The sequence below is a fragment of the Taeniopygia guttata genome, chromosome 9 (genome assembly GCF_048771995.1).
Source record: "Taeniopygia guttata chromosome 9, bTaeGut7.mat, whole genome shotgun sequence".
NCBI lineage: Eukaryota > Metazoa > Chordata > Aves > Passeriformes > Estrildidae > Taeniopygia > Taeniopygia guttata.
This window is the reverse complement of record NC_133034.1, coordinates 16,002,935-16,023,961: the sequence shown is the minus strand read 5'-3', so window position 1 is coordinate 16,023,961 and position 21,027 is coordinate 16,002,935. Positions and strand designations below refer to the sequence as shown.

Here is a 21,027-nt window from a genome sequence, read left to right as displayed (position 1 = left end):
AATCTGGAGCATGGGGCAGCACTTGGGCTACTTGCTGGGGTTTGTGTTATATTTCTAATAAGGCTTTTCAACCATGTGTTTTATTCCAACTTTTAGGAGAAATTATTTACATTTTTTGAGTGAGAGTAGTTGTGGCCAAATCACTGCGTGAGCATTATACCTGCTGGGCTCCAAAATTTGATTCCTAAATTTCCATTAGTGGTTCATACTGGGCCAAAGGATATTGAACCGCTAGAACAGAAAGGAATAAAACAGAATGGAGCTGGTGTTTGGTTATGGACTCTGGATGTCATTGTTCCTGACTGTTCATCTGGCTAATGTTTGCTTTTGTGTAGTATTTGTCTGTGTCTGTGCTTCTGTGCACATGGGGAAAAGGAGGACAAATATCACTGGGATGGATTAGCATTAAAAAATAGTTAACTGATCAAAGCCATAAAGCTTGTCCAAGTGAATTCTTCAGAGAAATAGTTTTGAGTTTCCCAAGCAGCCGCAGGCCATAAAAGCAAAGCATTATCGTTCAGAGATGCAAAAAATCCCCTTCTGTTGGAGCGTTGGACCTATTTGTTCCCTTTTAGGAGGGAATTGAAAATGTTTTCTTAATTTTCTTCTGAACAGCTCACTGCTATCCATCATGAGCTATTGCCAGCTCTGCTCCCCCTCAGTTTTAACCCTCCACTGAGGTCTCTATATCCATACTTAAAATTTTGGATGCCTTTTGGCCCTGTGCACTTCTTTCTTATTGACCACACCTTTTCTCTGAGCTCAGAATGTTGTAAAGGAGGGACTAAATGTTGTCCTCAGTGCCTTGGTGGAGGTGACAGGGAAGGTGGGATGCAGATGGAGAGTGATACCTGGAAAGGATTTCCACACTCCTGAAGGAATGGCCTGGGAGCCTTGTTCCTGGTGCCATGTTACTTGTTACTGGTGCTGCCCCAGCAGGAGCACCAGCCCCACCAGGTCTGCACAGCAGGTGGGACAAAGCAGGAGGGAATTTCCTTTCTCTCACATGGTGGAAAGCTGTTTGACTGCTCAAAGTTATTTGAGTCTCATACTGAAGGTTAAGCAACCAGCCTCTGAGAATTGGGCACATAAATTTGCTTTATGCTTATGAAAGTCTCTTTCACAGTGTTTTACTTTTTTGCTTCTGCTTAAGATGTAGAAAAGAATGAAGTGCTGGTGTATGGTCCATACACAGGGTATTTGGGTGGCATGGTCATTAATAGGAATGAAAATGATACTGTGCCGTTTCAGAGCTTGCCAAGAAAAAAAGAAAGGGAAAACTCTCAGAAGACACAAAATGCTTTGTAGCTGGAAGTTCCTGTTGCCCTGCAAGGTCTCAGCTGTCCTTTTTAGTCCCAGTCTTCTATTATTGAAAATCTTTTTTCTGCCTAATATATACTAGCTTTTTAATACTGCTTAATTGTATGCATGCCCCCCCCAATTTTTCTGCTTTTGGAAATGTTCAACTTTAGGGCCCCCAGGAGGGTGTTAATGGCTGTGTCCCGATTGCCTTTCAGGCAGAGAATTCCACTTTTACTTTCCTTCTGAAATCTGGAGTATCATTCTCCAGATAACTAACTTTTAATATAACCAAATTTAAAGTGTGTGTGTGAACATATATATAAAATTATTGTCTTTAATCCTGAGTCCTAAGTATATTCTGGTAGAAATTGAGGTCATCTTTGTAACAGGTGGGCAGTGCGTGGAGAGCAAAGCTGTGTCTGAGGGACAGGGCTGCAGCTTTGGAGATGGATTAGATGTTTTCACAAGTGTGGGCATGGCATTCTTGTGTTCCATGTACACACATCCTTGGTTTCTGTGGTGGAGCAGAGATGATTTACCTACATAGCAGGGCCATTTCCTAGGGTGAAGTCATCAGTGTGTTTCTGAAGCAATAGAGAAGTATATCCATATACAGGATAGTGCAAAGTAAAAGGGAAGCTCATCCTTCTCCTCCAAGATTGCGCTTTGGCCTCTGGTATAGGCCACATCCTACCCTCAGATGGGAGCAGTGCTCAGCTGTTGATAACATGAGGAGGAATTGAATCAAAAGCCCAGGGCCCTTCTGCAGAGGGAAACCATTGCAAAACAAAGCCAGGGTGTGAATTTAAAGTGCAATAGCTGTTCCAAGCGTGCTTCTCATGTGGGCAGTCTTATTCTGCTCTGAGAGGGCCTTTGTGCAGTTCTGCTTCATCCGATGCCAAAGGCACTCTGAGTACAGAAAGAATGCCCACACAGGGAGTGGATAGCTTTTCCAGGCTATTTCACCAAGCTGAAGAGTCCCAGGAGATGCCATGTTTTTGTGTCCCCATGAATGTTGCAGGAGCCTACCCATCATTCAGCTCCCTCTCCACTCAAGCTTTCACAGGAGGGCTTTGTGGTGGGTGTGTAGTGGAGCTGTGCCTTCTGGGCCCTGCCAGGTGCAGCATGCATCACTCATTTGCTTGAATTTTTGGGGCTAATCCCTGAGGATCTTGGTCTTGTCTGGGCATTCGTGGTGTTGCAGTTTGGCATGTCCATCAGGGCCATCACCTCTTGTGGTGTGTCCAGGCTGCTGAAAGGACTCCTGTGAGATTGTGCCTATGTTCACGTGTTGTTCCTTTTCCTGTGAAATTGCCAAGCAAACCTGTGCACTGGGTATAATCGTTGTCTGAACACTGTTGAAGAGGGGGAAAAAAAAGCCCATCTGTTCCACAAAGAGGCAGTGTAAAGAGCAGGCTCTGTGACTAAATAAATTCACATCTGTTTAGCAGAACCATCAAATGGCGAGCAGAGGGGCCTAATGCGAATCACATGTTGAAACCACAAGTATGAGTGAGATGAGCTGCAAAAGAGAGAGCCTGGAAGTGTTGATCCATGTGAGCAACTGTTGATTTCTCTCCTTATTCTTTGCCTCTACCAGCTTCCTGAGCTAATGATGCAGAATAAAAAAAATCAGGGATGTGCACGTCTATGCATACTTATGTGTGTAAGTTTGTATTCATTGCATGATTAATTAACCTTCCTACCTTATTTTGAGCCATTAGATCATAACTTCAATTGGAAGGGCTCTGGATGATGGGGGAGCTGCAGAGGAGGGACAGCAGGGCTGACCTGAAGAGAGCAGGTGAAGCTGTTCCCTAGTCGAGGTGCTTCACAAAAAAAATTGCCCTGGGGTATCTTGTTTTAAAAAGGAGACTGACTTGGAAATGATTTCCTTGTGATGATGTCTCCATCAGTGTCACCTCAAGGAACATGATGGAGCAATCTAGAAGCTTCAAAGGGTAGGTTATCCCTTTATATGCTCAAGCTAATTTCAAAATAGGTATCTGAACCAGTCCTAACAGACTGCATTTTTCCATGGATCAATGGACTTTGTTGCTTAGATTTTCCCCTTAGTGTTTTAAGCCCTGCAGAAACAAAGGGCAGCTCAAGTTTCTGTATTGGTTGCATTTGCAGTTTATTTTTCTTTTGTGCCAAGAACATATCAATACAATTTCAAAACGCTGTATTTTGTGACTTGAGGCAGCAGTTTCTAACTTAAAAACAAGAAGGCTTTGGGGAGGTACACACAGCTCAGGTGCTTTAGTGAAAGTTATTTGACTGGTCTCCATAGCCCCTTAGTGTCCATGCAGAGGAGCAAGCATCTTCTCTCCCACAGGAGCTCATGAAAGAAACACACAGTGATTTTAGTCTCAAATGTGGTTTCTTGATGCTGCCTTGCCTTTTGTCCTAGATATTTTGCAGCAAATGAGGGCAAACTTGCAGAAACAAGGAGTGGTGGAAGACAGGCTGTTAGACCTGATTTGCACAGATCCTGCTCTCCTGCAGCTCAGGCTGCTCTCTGTGGCTGACAGGGAGCTGTGTACAGCTCACCTGGGATCTGAGCTCTGCAGGAGCTGCTGGAGGTAATGAAGCACTTAAGGGCTGATGTGTTGAAGGTCCCCGAGGAATGATTAAGGTGTTGGCAGCTGTGTTACTTTGAAAGAGAAATATGTGCATTACACAGCAGAGGTATGCTGAAATGCCTTTCAGATGCTTGGTTGTGTGTGGGAACATGCTTTGCCTCAGACCTGAGAGATAGTGGTAGCAACTATTGAAGGGCATTTGATAAATGGAGTTGTGTGTGCACTTACCAGCTGCAGGACCCAGCTGCTTGACCCAGCTCAAAAATGAGTGGTTGCAAGCAGCATATAAAAATCTTTGGATATATTGAAAGTTTTGTTCTTCCTTTTAAAAGTACCCTCATGATTCATGTCCTCTCTTCCATCACCCCCTGCCAGTCTTTTTGGAGAGAGTGCAGTGAAGGTAAAAGAGAATCAGAATATTTTCCTGGAGACTGTCAGATTTGAGCTGTTCCGCATCTAGGGAACTGATGCGGCCAGTCTAGTATGAAAAATCTTTTGTCACAACAAAACTTCCTACTGATTTTTGGAAAGGGGAACAAATGATTAATTTGGATGGTCAAAAACAGAAGGCAGCAAAGCAATAGCGGTGGAGCAACTGGGGTGGGCATTTTAGCAGGATGAGCTTGTTTAGCAAACTACAAGGCTAGTGTGGATGCCTGGCTGGGTTGACTTCATTGCTGGTACTGTGGTTTGCACCAGCTGGGGAATTATCTCCCAGAGCTTTGCATATCACTGTTCTTGAATGAATGGACACTTAAGTTAAAAGGGGAGAGCAGCAGTTTCTTGGGCTGGTGCTTGGTGCTTTTATGAGTTTCAAAGTTGAATTGAAAATCAAATTTCAAGCACTTGTCTTCTGTCATGAGTTTCTTTTCAGAGCAGAACTAATGCTCTATGGATACTACACCAGAGCTTTATCTTCATGCACTCCACAGTGGCATGATCAGCTTTGCCTTTGCTCTTGATATTCCTCTTCACACATTTTTCTGTGCTTTAAGAACACCCCCTTGCCCCCTCTTTGAACAGGTGTCTTCTTAATGAGCTATATGTCATATTTATTGCAAATAGCATAGGGGTAGCTAACACTGCCCTGTGACCTACCCTTCTATCTATGCCTCCTCCAGCTTAGGCACCATCTCAAAATATTTTATTCATCTTTATTTCTTGACAAAAGGATGTGAAGCAGGCAGTGAACACCCAGTCAAATAGGAGTCCAATGTGTACTGTTGTTGCCAATAAAATAAACTGCGTATAGGACTGCTTCAGGAGGAGCCTGGACTGTAGGCTGAGTTATTGCTCACCTTTCCTCACTACTGCTGAGGCTGTTACCCAGTCTTGAGTCCACTGGTTGAAATGTGATGTTGAAGAGATGGAAAGAGTCCAGAGGAGGGTCAGTCAGGGGCTGAGAGCACATGGCCTACAAAATTAGTCTGGGAGAGCACTGGCTTCTGTCTCTGGTGGAAAGGAGGCAAAGGAGTGATCCAATGGCAGCCTGTGACTAGGGGGCCTTGCCTTCTGAACATGTCAGGGCCAAATGCTTCTGTCCAGATGGCCAAGTAAAGTGCTGTGAACATGCATAATGGATTGGGAGATTCAGCTGGAGAGCTGGAAAAGCATTTTCTTTGGGAAAATAGTGTAATATCAGTGCAAGTCACCAGGTAGCAAGGGATTCTTCATTTTGGAGGTTTTCCAGGACAAAGCCACAGCAAGCTGTACCTAGAGTTGGTGATAATTTAGTCTCCTGCTGAAAGCAGAACTTTGTAGCTTGCAGAGATCCTCTGTCTTTCCTGACAGTACTGTGGGCTTTCAGCTTCTTTAAAGAGGAAGCAATTTAATTGCTTTATTTTTTACTTTGTGTTGCAGAAGGGAGACAAGAAGACATTGGGGTGCTTGTGTGTTGATGATGCCAAGTCACCTGTTGTCGTGAGACTCAAGAGAAATGTAGTCTTTTTCCTGACTGTTTATACAAAGAGTTTTGTGTACTTCTTTTCTTACAGTTTTCATACACTCAAATATCTTGCTTCCATTGGCAATCTCTCTGCAGCTTCAATTTCCAGTCATCTGGCAGCTATCACTCTTCTGTGTTTTAAGATACAGGATTTTCCATAGAAAAAAGTCTATTTCCCATGATTATTTTCAAAGTGCTATAACCTGAGCTACCAAAACCAAGACACAGGTTGGTGCAGTGCTCAGGAAGAAGTCATCCAGGGATTTGTCATACCTGAAGCTTTGACTTCCAGGATGGCTTGGGATATGAGGGAGGAAAAGTGGATCAAGTGGTAGGAAGAGAATCCAGGATTGAAGGTTTTGGTCCTGGACACCGTTCCTGCCCATTCATTGATTTAATTGCTTGATTTTTAGGCAATACACTGCCAAAGTGTGGATTCCACTGCCAGCTCCATGAGCTGTCAGAAGAAGGTTATGGTGGTGACAGACATGCTGCTTTCCTGAGTGGGGCCTGTGCTGTGCCTGTGTTCTGAGCTGCAGCTCCTTTTCCATTCACAGAAATCCTCTTGATGGCTTGGGGTTTAGAGTGCCAGTAGAAAATGTGTGTCCTTCCAGATGAGACAACATCTGACTCTTCCTGCAATTACAGCTGAATAGAAGAGGAGTGAAGTGCAGGGAGCGCCATCATAAATACAAAACCCTCCTACACCCAACCTTGCTGGGTAGGACCTCAGGCTCAGCTCTGTTTCCTTGTTCACTCCATCAGTTTCCCACTGAGCTCAGATCCCTGCTGTTTCTCCCCAGGCTGAGCCACACACACACTGCCCTGCAGAGCTAATACAATTATCTGTGTGTCAATATGCTGCCACGGTCCCATTTGGTCCCACTGGGGTCTTGTTGATATCTCACAGCTGAGCTGCATGTTAGTTCTGCACAATTCCTCCTTGTTTACAGCCAGCATCAGCATCCAAAGTACCTGAGTTTGTTCCAACAGCCTTAACCTTGCCATTTCTTGTTGTCCTGTTTTCTTTTCACTTAAGTGAGACTCTGGATATGCCTCATTTCAGTACTTCTCCATCAGGTGGGAAGTCCAGTCCCTTAATAATTTAATTTGATGGATAAGCTCTGTCTTGGCAGTTCCTTGCTGAAGTAGGAAGCCAAGTATTGAGCTAAGCTATAGGCAAGACATCGAATACAGGCACAGAAGGAATAAAGGCAGCTTTTTTTGGCAGAGGGGGCTTGAAAATAAATTATATGCAGAAAAATAGTATTTGTGTAAGGGAGCTCATGATCTGAGAATCCTAGAATAACCTTTCTACATCATTCCCGATTTTGCTGTCTCTTTTAATATATTTCCTCTCTTATTTTATATACAAATTTCTGAAACATCTATCTCAAACTTTTTTTTTTATTTTTTGTGGTACAGCAACATCCTCACAAACATGTAGGTCAAGTTATCAGGGAAAGAGGCTATTACAATTGGAATAAATCTGGCTGGCTCAGAGCTAACTCCTGGCTTAGGTCCTTAGGTTCAGGAATAAAATGTATTTGAGTAAGCCAGCAGGTCTGCCTCCTCTGTTACAATTGCCTTGGGATTTGTTGTGACCACAAGTAGCTGAGGCCTTGGATTCGTGTTTTATCCAATATGATTATGTTTGGAGTAGCTGAGGATTGTCTCATGCCACAGAAGCCAAGAATCAGCTTGCTCTCTGGTGAAATTGCAATGCAGTCATTAGAGTTGTATTAGATTAGATAGATCTATCTATCTCCAGGGAGCCAGTATGATCTCTTTGTTTCAGTTCACATGGACAAGTCAAGTTCAATTTATTGGGATTTTAAAGCCTAGTTTGTCATCTGACACCAGGATGTGACATGGCTGTAAAAGGAAGATCTCATTCATCAGCTTTTATGCATGTGTTTTGCAGCAGCAGCCAAATTCAAATAGCCAGCATCTAATCCCAAAACTCCTAATGCAATTATATTGGGTAAGAAAAGAAGTTTTATGTTTAGTTTGCCCTTCTACCTTTTCTACTACTGAAGCTGATGCAAGAAAAATGAACTAAGAGGGAAATCCAAGGGTCGGTTCTTGGTTGATATCCTAATTGTCCCAGAGGCAGGGTTTTGAAGTAGGAATGATTGTGACATTGGGTTCTTATCTCATGAACTATTTTCATGATGACATTAACTTTTGTCAAGTATCGTTGTACTAGAGAGACTGTTCTTTAAGTCTCCGCTACACATTTGCTGTCTTCCTTTTATGTCTCAGTAACACTGTACAAGTTATAGTGACTTAAGAGTGTACAATGAAAATCACATCTCAAACTGGCATGGATCTGATGAAAAATAAATGAACTGTGGATGCAGCTAGGGGAAAAAAAATTACTTTCCAAGTATTGGTTATTTACTTAAAAGAACAGGCACAAGCTCTGTTCATTTGCAAATTATTGCAACTAGAAAATAAGGAATATAATGTTGCATTGACAGTAGATGATATTGCTGGCATATTTTAAGTGGAATGCAATATATTGCTGCAAACTGGAAGGAGCTGGTGAGTCCCTCGAAGTCTGGGAGTCAGTGCAGAGAGACCTTGATAAACTAGAGGATAGAGCAATCACCAGCCTTATGAAGTTCAACACGAAAAAAAGCCAGATTCTGCACCTGGAATGGGGCAACCCTGGATGGATAGACTGGGAAGGAGAGGTTAGAGAGCAGTGCCATGGAAAGGGACCTGGGGGTCTTGTTTGGTGTCAAGATGAACGTGAGCCAGCAGTGCCCTGGCAGCCAGGAGGGCCACGTGTGTCCTGGGGGCTTCGCCAGCCAGGCAAGGGAGGGGATTGGCCCACTCTGCTCTGCACTGGGCTGGCCTCGTGCTGGATATTGTGGACAGTTTGGGGCACCACAATCTAAGAAACCATTAGAGAGTGTCTAAAGGAGGGTAATGAAGATGGTGAAGGGCCTTGAGGGGAGGCTCTATGAGGAGCAGCTGAGGGCAGTTGGTCTGTTCAGCCTGGAGGAGACTGAGGGGAGACCTCTGCAGTTACAGCTTCCTCCTGAGGGGAAGAGGAGGGGCAGGCACTGATCTTCTCTCTGTGGTGGCAGTGACAGGACCCAAGGGAATGGCCTGATGCTGAGTCAGGAGACATTTAGGTTGGATATCAGGAAAAGGTTCTGCCCCCAGAGGGTGGTTGGGCACTGACCAGGCTCCCCAGGGAAGGGGTCACAGCAGCAGCCTGGCAGAGCTCCAGAAGTGTTTGGGCAATGCTCTCAGGCACATGGTGTGACTCTTGGGGATGGTGCTGAGCAGGGACAGGAGTTGGACTTGATGATCCTTGTGGTTCCTTCCAGCTCAGCAGGTTTGTGATTCTGTGAAACACTTCTGAGTGGAGATGGAGTCATGGATGTCAGTCTGGGGTTTTTGAATCACAAAATAATTTATTTTGATCCCTCAAGGGATCTCTGGAGGTCATCTGGGCCAACCACTTCCTCATACCAGGATGCACTTCGAATTTAAGTCAGGTCTTCTGGAGGATCCCAGGGAAGTTTGAGTGAAGCTGTTAAAGCCAGAATGAAATATTACCAGACTATATTCAAGGAGTAATTAATCAGTGCTCTAAGTTTCTTTGTCCTTTAATTACTCTGATTACATTAGTGATGTCCCATAGCAGAAAACAGGTAAATGGTCTCAGTCCTGTTTGACTGAAGAAGTGTCTTTGATTTCATTTACTTATTTATTTATTTTACTTTGAGGGATTTGGGTTGAGGATACAAAACCTTGCCTTATCCAGACAATCAAAATAAACTATGACTCTGAGAGGCAGAGTTGAACTTGCTCCAGCTGATACCTGCTGTGAAAGACTACAGTAAAGCATTAGAAAATGTGCATAAACTGTGTAAAATGGGTACAAGCAAAGAAACCTGATCTTGAGGAGGTATTTGCCACAAGAACTTGGAGTCCACCTGTGTCAAGTTTGCCTAGGGTCAGGAAGGCAGTCACTGGAGGGTGATGGTGTTTTCCAATCCTCTTCATCACCTCTCAAAGTCTCATGGTGGCTCAGTTGACTCTTAGAGCTTCACTGCTCACTGGTGGTAGAGGCCACACCAGCGCCGCACACAGGATTCCCAGTGGTTAGAGTTGTTCCTGGAACTTTGTGATGAAGGTCAGGAGTCAGTTTGCTGCTGGGGGGTTTTGAGGGAGGAGCATTATTGTGCTGGTTAATATTGCAGGAGTTAAATTCGATTAGAGATGTTGTGCAGATCAGCAATGATTAAGGGAGTTTCCAAGGACTCCCAATTCCCCAAATCACATAATTTGCCATATGATGTAAAATTGATGAGAATAAGTAGTACCATATGGGAAAAGCATCCCAGGAGGGCTTGTGCTGAGTTTATAAGTACCTATGGCACTTCCTACGTTTGGTTAAAGACCTTTAATGAGACCTGAATTTTGACATTATACTCTCTTCTGAAGGCCACAAGAAGTAGAAGAGCATGGCTAGAGACCATGTGCCATAAATGAAGAAATAAATTCATTTAACCTTCAGAGGGGAACAGTGCCAAGAAAAACAAGCAGCTTTGGGAGTTTGTAAAGAGAAAATCTCTCTGGTCAGCCTCAGTCACTGCATTTGACTAATTAGAAGACTGGAGGTGAAAAGGACAAAGGAAAGGACTGTATTTTAGCAGGGCGTTTGACGTTTGTGATTTGGGGAATTTCAGGCAGAAAAATAAAGACAAATCGGCTTAGAGGAGAGACATCCAGACATACAGGTTGCAGCTCTAACAGAAAGGGACAATGGGTGGCATGATTTTTGCATTGCGAAGGATGTCCCCTTTGTTTAGTTCTAGAGCTGTTCTTTAAAATTCATTTGGAAGGTGATGTAAAGTCAAAACTTTTCTCTTGGAGTTCTTTTACTTGGAGGGAAGAGGAGAGAGAGAGTGAGAAGGATGCAGTTTGCCTTTCTACACTTAGTGACAAACTTGATTTATCATGGGAAGGTGATGCTTGTGTTGTGTATCAGAGAAAAGCCCCAACACAACTTTCAGTTGCATCTCCCGTCAACAAACAAGGTCCTAATTCCCTGTATCAGGTCAATCTCTTGGCCTTAGGGGTAATGGTTCACTGTGCATGGGTGATACTAAGAACATCACAGACCTACATCAAGCTAGTGAATTTAAGAAGGCGTGGGATGGAAGACAGAGCAGACAGTCTGTAAGCACAGACGGTTATTGCTCATTTTTTGTTAAATACTGTTGCTACCCACTATGAAGCATTAGCTTAATTAACTCAGGGACAAAATCTTCTGTCTTGGTGAAGTCCATCAACATCCAAGGAGTATTTGGTCCATGTTACAAATACGAAAATGAAATGGAGATTTATTTGGGTACAGTCTAATCACAGAAAAGCCAGCCTGTCTCAGAGATGAATGTACTTACAATTTCAAAAGTAGACAAATTGGTACTCTACCCTTCCATTGCTTATCCCATGTAAGGAGAAATTGACTTGAAACCCTCCGTTTTTTACCTTCACTTCTCAAAGGTGAATGGCATCCTGTAATTAAAAGTAAAAACAAGCTCTTATGCCTACACATTTGAAAAAAGAAAAAAGCAGTGAAAAAACCTTGTCAGGCTGTTATTACTGCATGGTATTATCTGCTATTGATATTCCTGATCTGACATTTTTAGATAATGCGGTCTCAGCTTGGGATTCGTGGATTCCAGTTCCTCTGCTGTGGTGTATTCTTTCATGGTTAGAATTTTCTGAATTTACAGCATTAAGATTGGGCTAATGATAGAACCAGAACACACTTTTTTGCCTTATTTATGCAGTGTGATTTCACTCTTTGCTTTTAATGCTATTTATCATGGTTACTCTGGTCTTATCCTCTACCTCCAAAAGTAGGTGATGACTAATGCTTCCAAGGAAGGAAGGATAACAGAACCTCAGACGTCCACAGCTGATTTCAGTTGGGTTTTTGTTTTTGATATTATTCATCATTTTACCTCTTCTATTTGAAGTTACTATTCTTAAAAATGGTCTTACGCCATCAACCACCATTTCAGAAAAGGTAGCTGGAAAATTGAAGAGAGTTCAGAGTAAACACGCATGAAAAAAATCAAGAGAAATCTGCCCTTTAGAGAGAGTTTAATTGATACTTAATTTAAACATTTTGTTTTGATTTAAGGAATGATCTGGTTGCATTCTGAAAAGATCTACATAAGGAAGAGAGGCAAGTCGGTAATGTAGATGACAGGAGCATAACAAAATGCAATGTTTGAAAGTGGATATAGCTAAATTTTAAGCCAGACATAAAGGAGAATCTGTGATTATGGTGCTTAATTTTTTTTCCATACAATTTACCTAATGCTGTGTTGGGTTCTTCAACACTTTCTTTGTTTCAGTTGAGGCTATGTATGCTTTATAACAAATAATCTTTAGCTCCACAGACGCTTTGTGGTGCAGGAGTTGGGGATGGCTCAGGGTTAGTCAAGATGATCAATGAGAGGCTTTCAAAGCAGTGACACAGAGAAGATTTAAGGGATTTTCTGGGGGGGATGAGGCAGTGAATTTGGGAAAGGGGTGTTGCTAGAGTGGTCAGTGAGTAAAGAGTCACAGAAAAAGCTTGTAGCAGTCAGATCAGGAAGGGAGCTGTGAGTTACAGCTGACCAGGGATGGCTGTGGGAGGGTGGTAGGCAGACATTCAGAAGGCTTTAGCAAGGCAGAGAGAGGTGTGGCACTGACAGGGGAGCAAGGTGCTGACAAAGGTTTTTCAAACCTTGCTGTGTTAATTGTTGTGTGGCTCGATCTACTGAGGTTTGCCAGGAAGGGGCTCACTGAATGCAAGCAGTGCCTGACAAATTACTTGCTTGGAGCAGAAATGTAGGGGCAGCTGTAGATTTCATCTGAGGGTTAACATTTCAGTGAAAATTAACTTTTAATGGAAGAAGATAGCTCAAAAGTGAAACGTGTTTGCTGGCTGTGTCGCTGGCTGGCCAGAAAAGCACTGCTGTTACCTCTCCAAGTGCAGGCACCACATTGACACTCAGGCAGTGACATGGGTAAGAGTAAGTTTAGAGTAAGGGAATTAGTTAGGTCCAAGTTTTCCTGTGCTATTTTAGTCACTTGTGCACATCACAAATGTTCTGCTCCAAAGAGGCTTCTGATAGAAAACCAGGCAGTATTGCAGGGAGTGGAGAGAGAGCACTGAGGGCTTTGTCTGAATTAGCCAGGGTGCTCCACCATGGAGAAGTCTGCTGAAAGGTGGGGGGGGGCTGTGCTTGTCTGAACCCACTGTCCCTTACATTTTTCCTTGCTTTTGGCATTTACCAGCCAAAATGGAGGTAAAATAATAGCAAGCCCAGAAATTTAGCTTCAGCTTTTAAAAAGAAATGAATTCATTTATTTTTTCTATGATCGTGCAGCGTAGTTAGGCTAAATTTAATTGAGACTGGGGAGCTGGGGCTGGAACAGATGAGGAAAAGGGAACTTGCTGAAAATACTGTCAGGGCACAGATAGCAAAAACAAGTGGCAGTAAATGCATAACAGAAAATGAGGTGGGGAGAAAGAGGAAGAGAAAAGGCTAATGGGGAAACAATTAGAAAATACCACCATGGCCAAAACAAAGGCGTTAGAGGTTTGCTGAGAGGGAGCTGTGTGCCAGTGTACAGTCAGCAGCTGAGTTCCAGCACTGTGGTCTCCCTGCTGTCCATAGGAGCTGTCTGCTTTCTAAGCTCATTTGTTGAAATTCTCTCATTGTCTTCAGCCATGCTCAGTGCCCTGCAACCTGGCTACTGAAGCAGTGTTCTTGGTTTGTGCATCACACAACCCATCCCTGTCATCAGCCCAGCAGACCATGAGAGTTCATTGGTACCAAGGCGTGCTGCCGGGGGGTGGGTAAGGAACACTCCAGAACAGGAATGGTGATAATCTAGTCAGTAACAGGATCTTTTTTTATTTTTTAGCTTTAAATCAGCATGGAGGTAATGTCCAGGGTCTGAGGGTGCTTCATTGTGGCAGGAGGCTCTTTCATATCAGATGTCAAGCCAGAGTCTGAAAACCTGTCAGAATTAAACTCCAGGATGCTTTTAGCAATGGGTAAGGTACAGTCATCTTTGGATGTAATAACTCTGCAGAGTGCAGCTTGTCCTGTTTAGCTCTTAAGGCTGACTGCACTCATTGCTTTCTGCTCTTAAGACCTAGATAGTTGCCTGAGTTTTATTGCTGCTTTTACAGTTTTGAAGGATGGAGGAGGAGGAGGATAGCAGTGTAGGTGAATCTTACTGCTGGAGTGGCAGTCATTTTCCAGGTCCATAGGGGCTGCTGTCAGTAATGGGAAGTGCCAGGCAGTGGGACCATGGTTTGTGTGCCCTCAGTCCCCACTTGTTGTGATTGGTTTCCTCTCCTGCCTTGTGGGGAGGACCTGTCTTTCACTTCTTTCTTTCAGAATGATGCTCTGCACTCTTACTGTGGGGTTGGACAGCAGGCCTGAGAGAGAGAGAAGTCATGTCCTTGAAGCTCAGCCTTGGGTACATCTCTGGGCTGTTCCTGCCGTGCTCCTGTCTGCCTCATTTCTAGGCAGCTCCAGTGTCTTCATTTCACTGGTATTGGGTTCCTAGTACAGCAAGTTCACTTCCTAGTGGTAGGAATTGTGAAACCACTGTCTGCACATCAAGCAGTCAGACTGCATGGCCAGGAAGAGACAGAAGTGCTGGGACTGATGTTTGGCACTTGTCAATTCCTCTCTCACACAAGGAGTGATGCAGGTGGAAGATGACCAAAAATTTTCACCTCCTAGTATTGGGTCAGACATTGGGGCTTAAAGTAGAAATTACCTCTCAAGCAGGAAACTGTTTTTTGAAGTAAATTTACTTGTTGGAATAAGCACACTTGTATATCCATCAGTTTTGACAGTCACTGCTCTTAGCTGGAAGTGCTCACCCTGCACTACCATGTGGAGACCTTGATCCTAACTCTGACACACTGATCCTTTTCCATAATGAAATTGAATCTTTCCTGATTGGGTCACAGATGCCTGCTGGTTTTGGTAGCCTTAAGGGGTTCTGACACCAAAGCAGTGCATGGGCAGAAGGAGCAGGGTGCTCAAGAGCTGCAAAATTACCATTGACTTTTGTCCGTGTGAGATCTTCATTTCTCCATCAAATCTCAAATCCAGCTCCATAGGACCATCTGATGATACAGTAGGACTAGCATGGCTACCCTGCAAGTGTGGTTTGTGTGTGGTGAAAAGCACTTGTTCATTGGAATTAACAGGATTTTTATGGGCAACATTTTCAGCAGCATCCGAACCCAGTTCTCAAAAGTGATGTAGGCTTTTAAGAGGCCAAAGCCAAGATTTTCATAAATAAGTAATGATTTGGGCTCCCTCTGTTTTTTGTTACACAAGTCTAAAAGGAGCCTGGTTGTCAGGGGTTGTGAGATTCTGGCATTTATTCAAAATTGACATGCTTTTAAAATGTCTTAAGCTGGGCATTCAGAAATGGAGGCATCAAGAATGATTAGCTACTTTTGAAATCTGTTTTCTTAAAAGTCTGAGTGAAAATCACTGGGGCATGAGGTCCTAAATGACATGTGAAAAAGTGCTAAAAGTGTATTTTGGAAGTGTGTGTGCCTATCTGTGACTAGACTTGTCCCCAGAGCACCTGCACTGTTGTACATTAATGTACTCAAAAAGGCTTAACAGGGAAAGGCAAATACATCACTACTGTGCTGAATTCAGGGTGGGATTGATGGGCTGCTTCAGGGTATCAGCCTGTCTCTGCTCTCGAAGAGGAAAACAGCAATGATTTTTGCAGGTACCAACAATAACCTGATCAGTAATTCTGACCTGCTGGGGAGAGAAAGATAAATTTGCATCTGAAGTCCTATACATTTGGAATAACGTATTTAAAGTTAAACATGTTTAGAAGGGTTTTGTAGGATTGATTTCATAAACCAGAAAAACAGTAGGATTGCAGCTGTTACTTCCCCAGCCTAAATTCCTAATGTACGTGTGACTCTCTTTGTGTCTCCCCAGACTGAACCATGTCCCACCCATCCTGGCTGCCACCCAAGAGCACCAACGAGCCTGTTGGCCACGTTGCTGCAAGGATGGAGACCACACACACCTTTGGGACTCCCAGCATCTCCGTGTCCACCCAGCAGACCCCAAAGAAGTTTGCGCCTGTGGTCGCCCCCAAGCCAAAGTACAACCCATACAAGCAACCAGGAGGTGATGGTGAGTATTTATTTTCTAGGAAGGAACCACAACTGCCTGGTTCAGAGGAACTGACTGCTAACACAGGCTGTTCCTGATTTGCTCTTCGTTGGTGAGTTTGTGAGAGCCTCCCTTTTTCAGGTCGTTCTAATCAAGAAGGATGTGAAGGTATCTCTTCCTCTTGCTCTGGCTAGCTACCCTCCTGAGAAGTGCAGGGCTGGGAGAGGACGTGAGGACAGATCTTTCTCAGTTTTAATTGAAAGCAGATGTCCTGTGTCCAGGACTGGTACTTTGCAAGGGGTTTTGCTTGTTTGGTCCCTGCTGGCATGTGATGATTCAAGGAGCTTGGGCTCAAACAGCCCTTTTCAGGATTGGTGCTTTCACCCTAGCACAGGGAATGCTTTACAAACAAGGGATTCATCTGTGGAATATAAGTATAATCGGGGGTGGTGCATAAATTTGGCCAGTGAGTTTGGAAGTGTTTTCTCTCCAGTCAGCTGGATGGATTGTACTAGTTTTGTTCTTTCCCTCTACCATGGAACACTCTTGAATATGAAATAATTGGGAAGATGTTTAGATGACCAATGGCCTCTTGGGCTGTTACACCAGCAAAACAAATGCCTGCCAGTCACTCTGTGTCAGTCTTCCTCTACTTCTTGCTGTGAAAGTCCTCCTCTCCTGATGTAGTTGAGCAGCAAGTGTGGGATTTGGGTTCCTGGCTTGTGCACCCATGGAAGGAGGGAGTTTCCAGGAGCAGGAGGGTATGGCTGGGAGCACCTCTGGAACTGGCAACTGGACACCTGCAAGTTGGAGCACCTGGGATGCCCCTGGCTGACAATAGAGAGTTTGTGATGGAACTGCAGCAGAAAGAAGTGAAGGCCAAGGATTTTAGGAGAGAGTGGTAGTTGTTTTGGCAGAGCATGACATTTCTATTCCTGGTGATTTACTGTAGGTAGAAGTGGGGGAGGTTCTTCCCTCATCCCCTCCAAAGAAAAGCTCAGCTGTATTCAAGAAAATTGCCAAACCAGCTTTTGTATTTGGTTTTGGATGCTCTGCATTGTTCCTTCACTACTTTTTCCTCTTTTATGTTGAGTACAATAACATAAATATCACCTGTATATTTTTTCCTCTTTCCGCTCTATCTTTTGAAAGCGTATACATTTTCAGGAACACTACAGAGCAATGGAAAAGAGAAAGAAAAACAAAGCAGCATATTAAATCTTACACTTGAGTGATTTTCTAAAGTTAAGGACATTTTATAGGAAAGTTGGAAAAGCCTGATGAGTGTTTTGGGTATTTTTTGTCTGCCGCTCTAACTTCGGAGAATTCAGAACGAAAAAAGAAAATGTGTTGGAGGGGGGAAAGCAAAGTCATAATGCACCTGTTCTGCTGCTTTCCTTAACAAAACTTAGTGAGAAATAGGAAGAGAAAGACATTTGGAATTTAAAAAGTAAAAAATAATCCATTTCTGAAATGCAAAGAAAATGTCACCTTCAAGTCAAGTGGAAATTCTTATTTTTCTAATTCTCTTGCAATTCAAAATAATAATGGAATATGGTCCTTCTTTTCCTAGGAAATCTGTTCTTGATCAGTCAGGATTTTTTGTGTGACAAAGGTCAGTATGTCTTAATTGTCAGTGTTTTAGTGATTGTAGGTCTAATTGTATGTGACTCAGGAACATTATCACCTTCTAAAAAAATTCTGTGTTTCTTGCCACTTGTGGAAGGAGTTTTCCCAAAGAGCAGAAGAGGCACTGCAGGCTGAGAAGGGGAGACAAGGCACTCAAACATTTCTTATGTAACCCAGAGTGCCTGATCCTGCAGGCAGTCAGGCATCGCTGGGTCTGCTGGAAACCAGGAGACTCTGGGGAGCTGCCAGGGGACTTTGTCAGTGCCAGTCCCTTTCCTTGTCTGACACTGGGCTTTTAGAGATCCCATCGTTATCTGACAGGCCTAGAAGAGCTAAGGGCTGGCCAGGACCTGGTCAGAGGTAGGCTTAGTGATGTGGTAACATGCCTGCAGCTTTAGCTAATCCACTTCCAGAAGGTGACACACTGCTGGTTGCTGTCAGCAGCCTGTGCAAAGCCATTACCATCCATATATAATCCTGAGAACATGAGGCTTCTGGGATCTGCCAGGCGAGGGCTGGGGGGGCAGTGAGAAATAGTTAGCCCAATGTGCTTCATTCACTTGCTATGGCTCCCTTCTCTCCTCCAGGCTCCCTAATTGTTTTTTCAATGACCTCCCTGATTTCTGCAGCAATAATTCAGCCTGGGAGATGGCTCCAGACCCCACTGGTTCCCTGCTTACAGGGGCACTGCCATTTTGCCTCAGTTTGTCCTCTGTTGGACACAGGTCTATCCCACCTGGTTAGCTGTGAGTCTGTAGGTAGAGGAGCAGCAGCACCCCCTCAAACCCCGGTGTGTTTTCATCTCTCCTACCCTGCCAAAGCTGCTTAACTGGAGGCACATGGGCTTCCCATGCATCCATTTGCTGGAGATGAGTAGGAGCAAATGCACTGCTCTGGGGGAGGGTTGTGCTGCTGCTGTTACTGGTCAAGAAGTGGCTGTGCTCATCACAGCCTTGGCTGCCCCAGCAGTGTCACTGGAATTGGCTCCCTGCAGCCTTTGAAGTATCTGGAATCTCTCTGGGAGACTGACAAATTCTGTTCCTGGTAATTTCTTCAGCTCATTGCTGTTAACCTTTAGGAATGTGCATCCTCTGGCCTTGTGGTTATTACTATTATTTTGTAGGTATTTTGCTTGTATGTAGAGGGTTTGTCAAGCTGATTACGTTTGTGGTTTTATTTCTTGATCATATTGAAAGAAAAGGGGAAAGACCCTGGAGTGAAAGACTGTGGAGCAGGTGCAATGTATACCTCTCCCTCCTTCCCATCTCCTGCTAAAGCATTTCCTTAGTCTTGCCTTGACTTAAATTTTATTTTCTATTTCCTGTACCTGCACTAAACTCAGCCAGAAGGTGCTGATTAAAAGCTGCTTAATGGAACTTTAACAGAAGTTAGAAATGGTTACATGACTGAAACAAAGTGAAATGGCAACGGCCAGCAGTTTATAAACCAGGAACATTTTACTGTGATTTGAAGCACTCAAGGCATGTGTTCAGACCACTGAAGTAGGAATTTTCGTGGTGCAGCCAGCCCCCCTCTGTGCTGTTTGCCATACTGAATTGCTGCAGCTTGTTTCAGACCAGATTTATCCACTCATCAAAGCAGAGACAGAGTCTTGTTCTTGCAGGGATCTGCCTGGGGGCCCCTGGGTATGGCTGCAGTAGTAGAAGTAATGATCATAATGGTAATCATCATCAATAAGAGCCGAGCCCTGCTTAGCATTCTGCGCAGGTCTGTGCCGTGCAGGCAGCCCAAGAGGCAGGCACAGCCTGTTTGTATAGGTCCTTCCAATGCCTGCTGTGGTCTGGGCTGTGTTTCTGGAGGATTTAGTGCTGCCACTCCCCAGTGTGACACTTTGCAGGGAATAAACTTTGCCAGATCTTGGGAGGTGTGAGCACCACAGTTCCTGGGAAGAGCTGGTGCTCATCATCTTGCAGAACTCTGTTTTTGCCCCACAGACAGAGGAGAGAACTGTTCAAGCTTGGGGAAGGTGTTTATCGACAAGGTGAACAATTGTGCATTGGCAGGAAGTATAGCTGCTGAGGAATTAGGCTAGAAATCAAAATCAAAATTAAATGTCCAGACGTCTGACCAGTAGCTCTAAAGAGTTTAACTGGGGTCAGGGGTGGTCCTTGCATGGAGCTAGATGTGTCTGAAGTTTGAGAGCATCTTCTCTTCATGCTAGGACAAGATGAGTCCTGAGATGGGTGAGGCATCAACCAGCCATGGGTTCTAACAGTCTGATTCTTATATATTTGGTTTATTTCTCCATGCTCATGTGTTTGGTGTTGCCCTCACTCTTTTCCTCAGCAGACCCTGTCCAGCAGTGTGCACAGTGGGTTTTGTCCTACACCAAAAAACTCTTAAAGGAACTAAGATTTTTTTCTGAGGAGTTGGTATTAATTTTGTTTCATTTAAAAGCAGTGGATGTCCTATCATTTAAAGTGCTCGGGGCCAGGTTGGGCAGGGCCTTGAGCAACCTGATTTAGTGAAAGATATCCCAGCTGAGGGCAGGGGCTTTGGATTGTATTGTTTTTTAAGGTCTTTCCTATCCAAACCTTTCTGTGGTTGGTCTTCCTCCTTTTCCTGCCACTTACTTCTCTCTTGCTCTTCAGCTTTTAGACTTCAATTGGTATTTCAGCATCTTCAACAGAACTGGAGCCTTAGGGAAACACTGCCACACAGCTGTTCCCATCTATGCTGGGCTCTGGAAGATAGAAAGGATTTATAGCTTGCAGATGAAACAAATTCCATCTTTGCCTTAGTTCCAGAAAATGGGGCCTCACCCTGCAGGGCAGACTAAGGAGGCATCTGGTGTGGGGTGAAATTGGTGATAGCTGATCTGCTGGCTTTGTGCCTGCTGCTGTGGGGCTGGTGCTGCTGGGCTGGCACTGGGGGTTGTAAAGCCAGAGCTGGGGGCTTCAGAAATGTGTAAAATCTGTTGTCAGTCAGAAGAGCCTGAGTCAGGGCCACTGGATGGCTTGGGAGCAGTGAGTTACAAACTTTGCAATATGAGTTGCCTTTTGGTTTGGATGCTTCTGGTTTGAATATTGTTTCAGTATCTGCAAAAGTTCTTTCCCCCCTTTCCTCCAAATAAATCTCTGCAAGTCCAGCAGAAACGAGACTGTGCTGAAACAGGTGGAGCACAGTGGTGAGCTGGGGAGGCTCAGCTGGATTGCAGGGCTGGGCTTTCCAGCCCAGCATTTGTGAGCACTAGTGCAGCTCCCTGGGGATTGAATATAGCTCCTCTGCCACTGTGTGCAGTCACTTGGAGGATGATTTCATGGTGGTAGAGAAGGAATGTACTTCTTACCAATAAGTGCCAGATCATTGAATGGCTTCCAGGAGTTCTCCTGCTCCT

General features: G+C 44.2%; 1 protein-coding gene across 13 annotated transcripts in view; it reads left to right on the top strand.

Annotated features, from left to right (window-relative positions):
* The window catches only part of LPP (LIM domain containing preferred translocation partner in lipoma), a 332,729-nt gene that overhangs the window by 100,635 nt on the left and 211,067 nt on the right, over window positions 1-21,027 (top strand). For 12 of the 13 annotated variants that reach the window (XM_072933649.1, XM_072933640.1, XM_072933648.1 and 9 more), the window contains one exon: window positions 15,861-16,061. In XM_072933649.1, the coding sequence (XP_072789750.1) occupies window positions 15,869-16,061 (193 nt within the window). In that variant the 5' untranslated portion in view covers window positions 15,861-15,868. Of the gene's footprint in view, window positions 1-13,788; window positions 13,922-15,860; window positions 16,062-21,027 lie in introns of all 13 variants that reach the window. The other variant, XM_072933644.1, reaches the window with a different exon arrangement.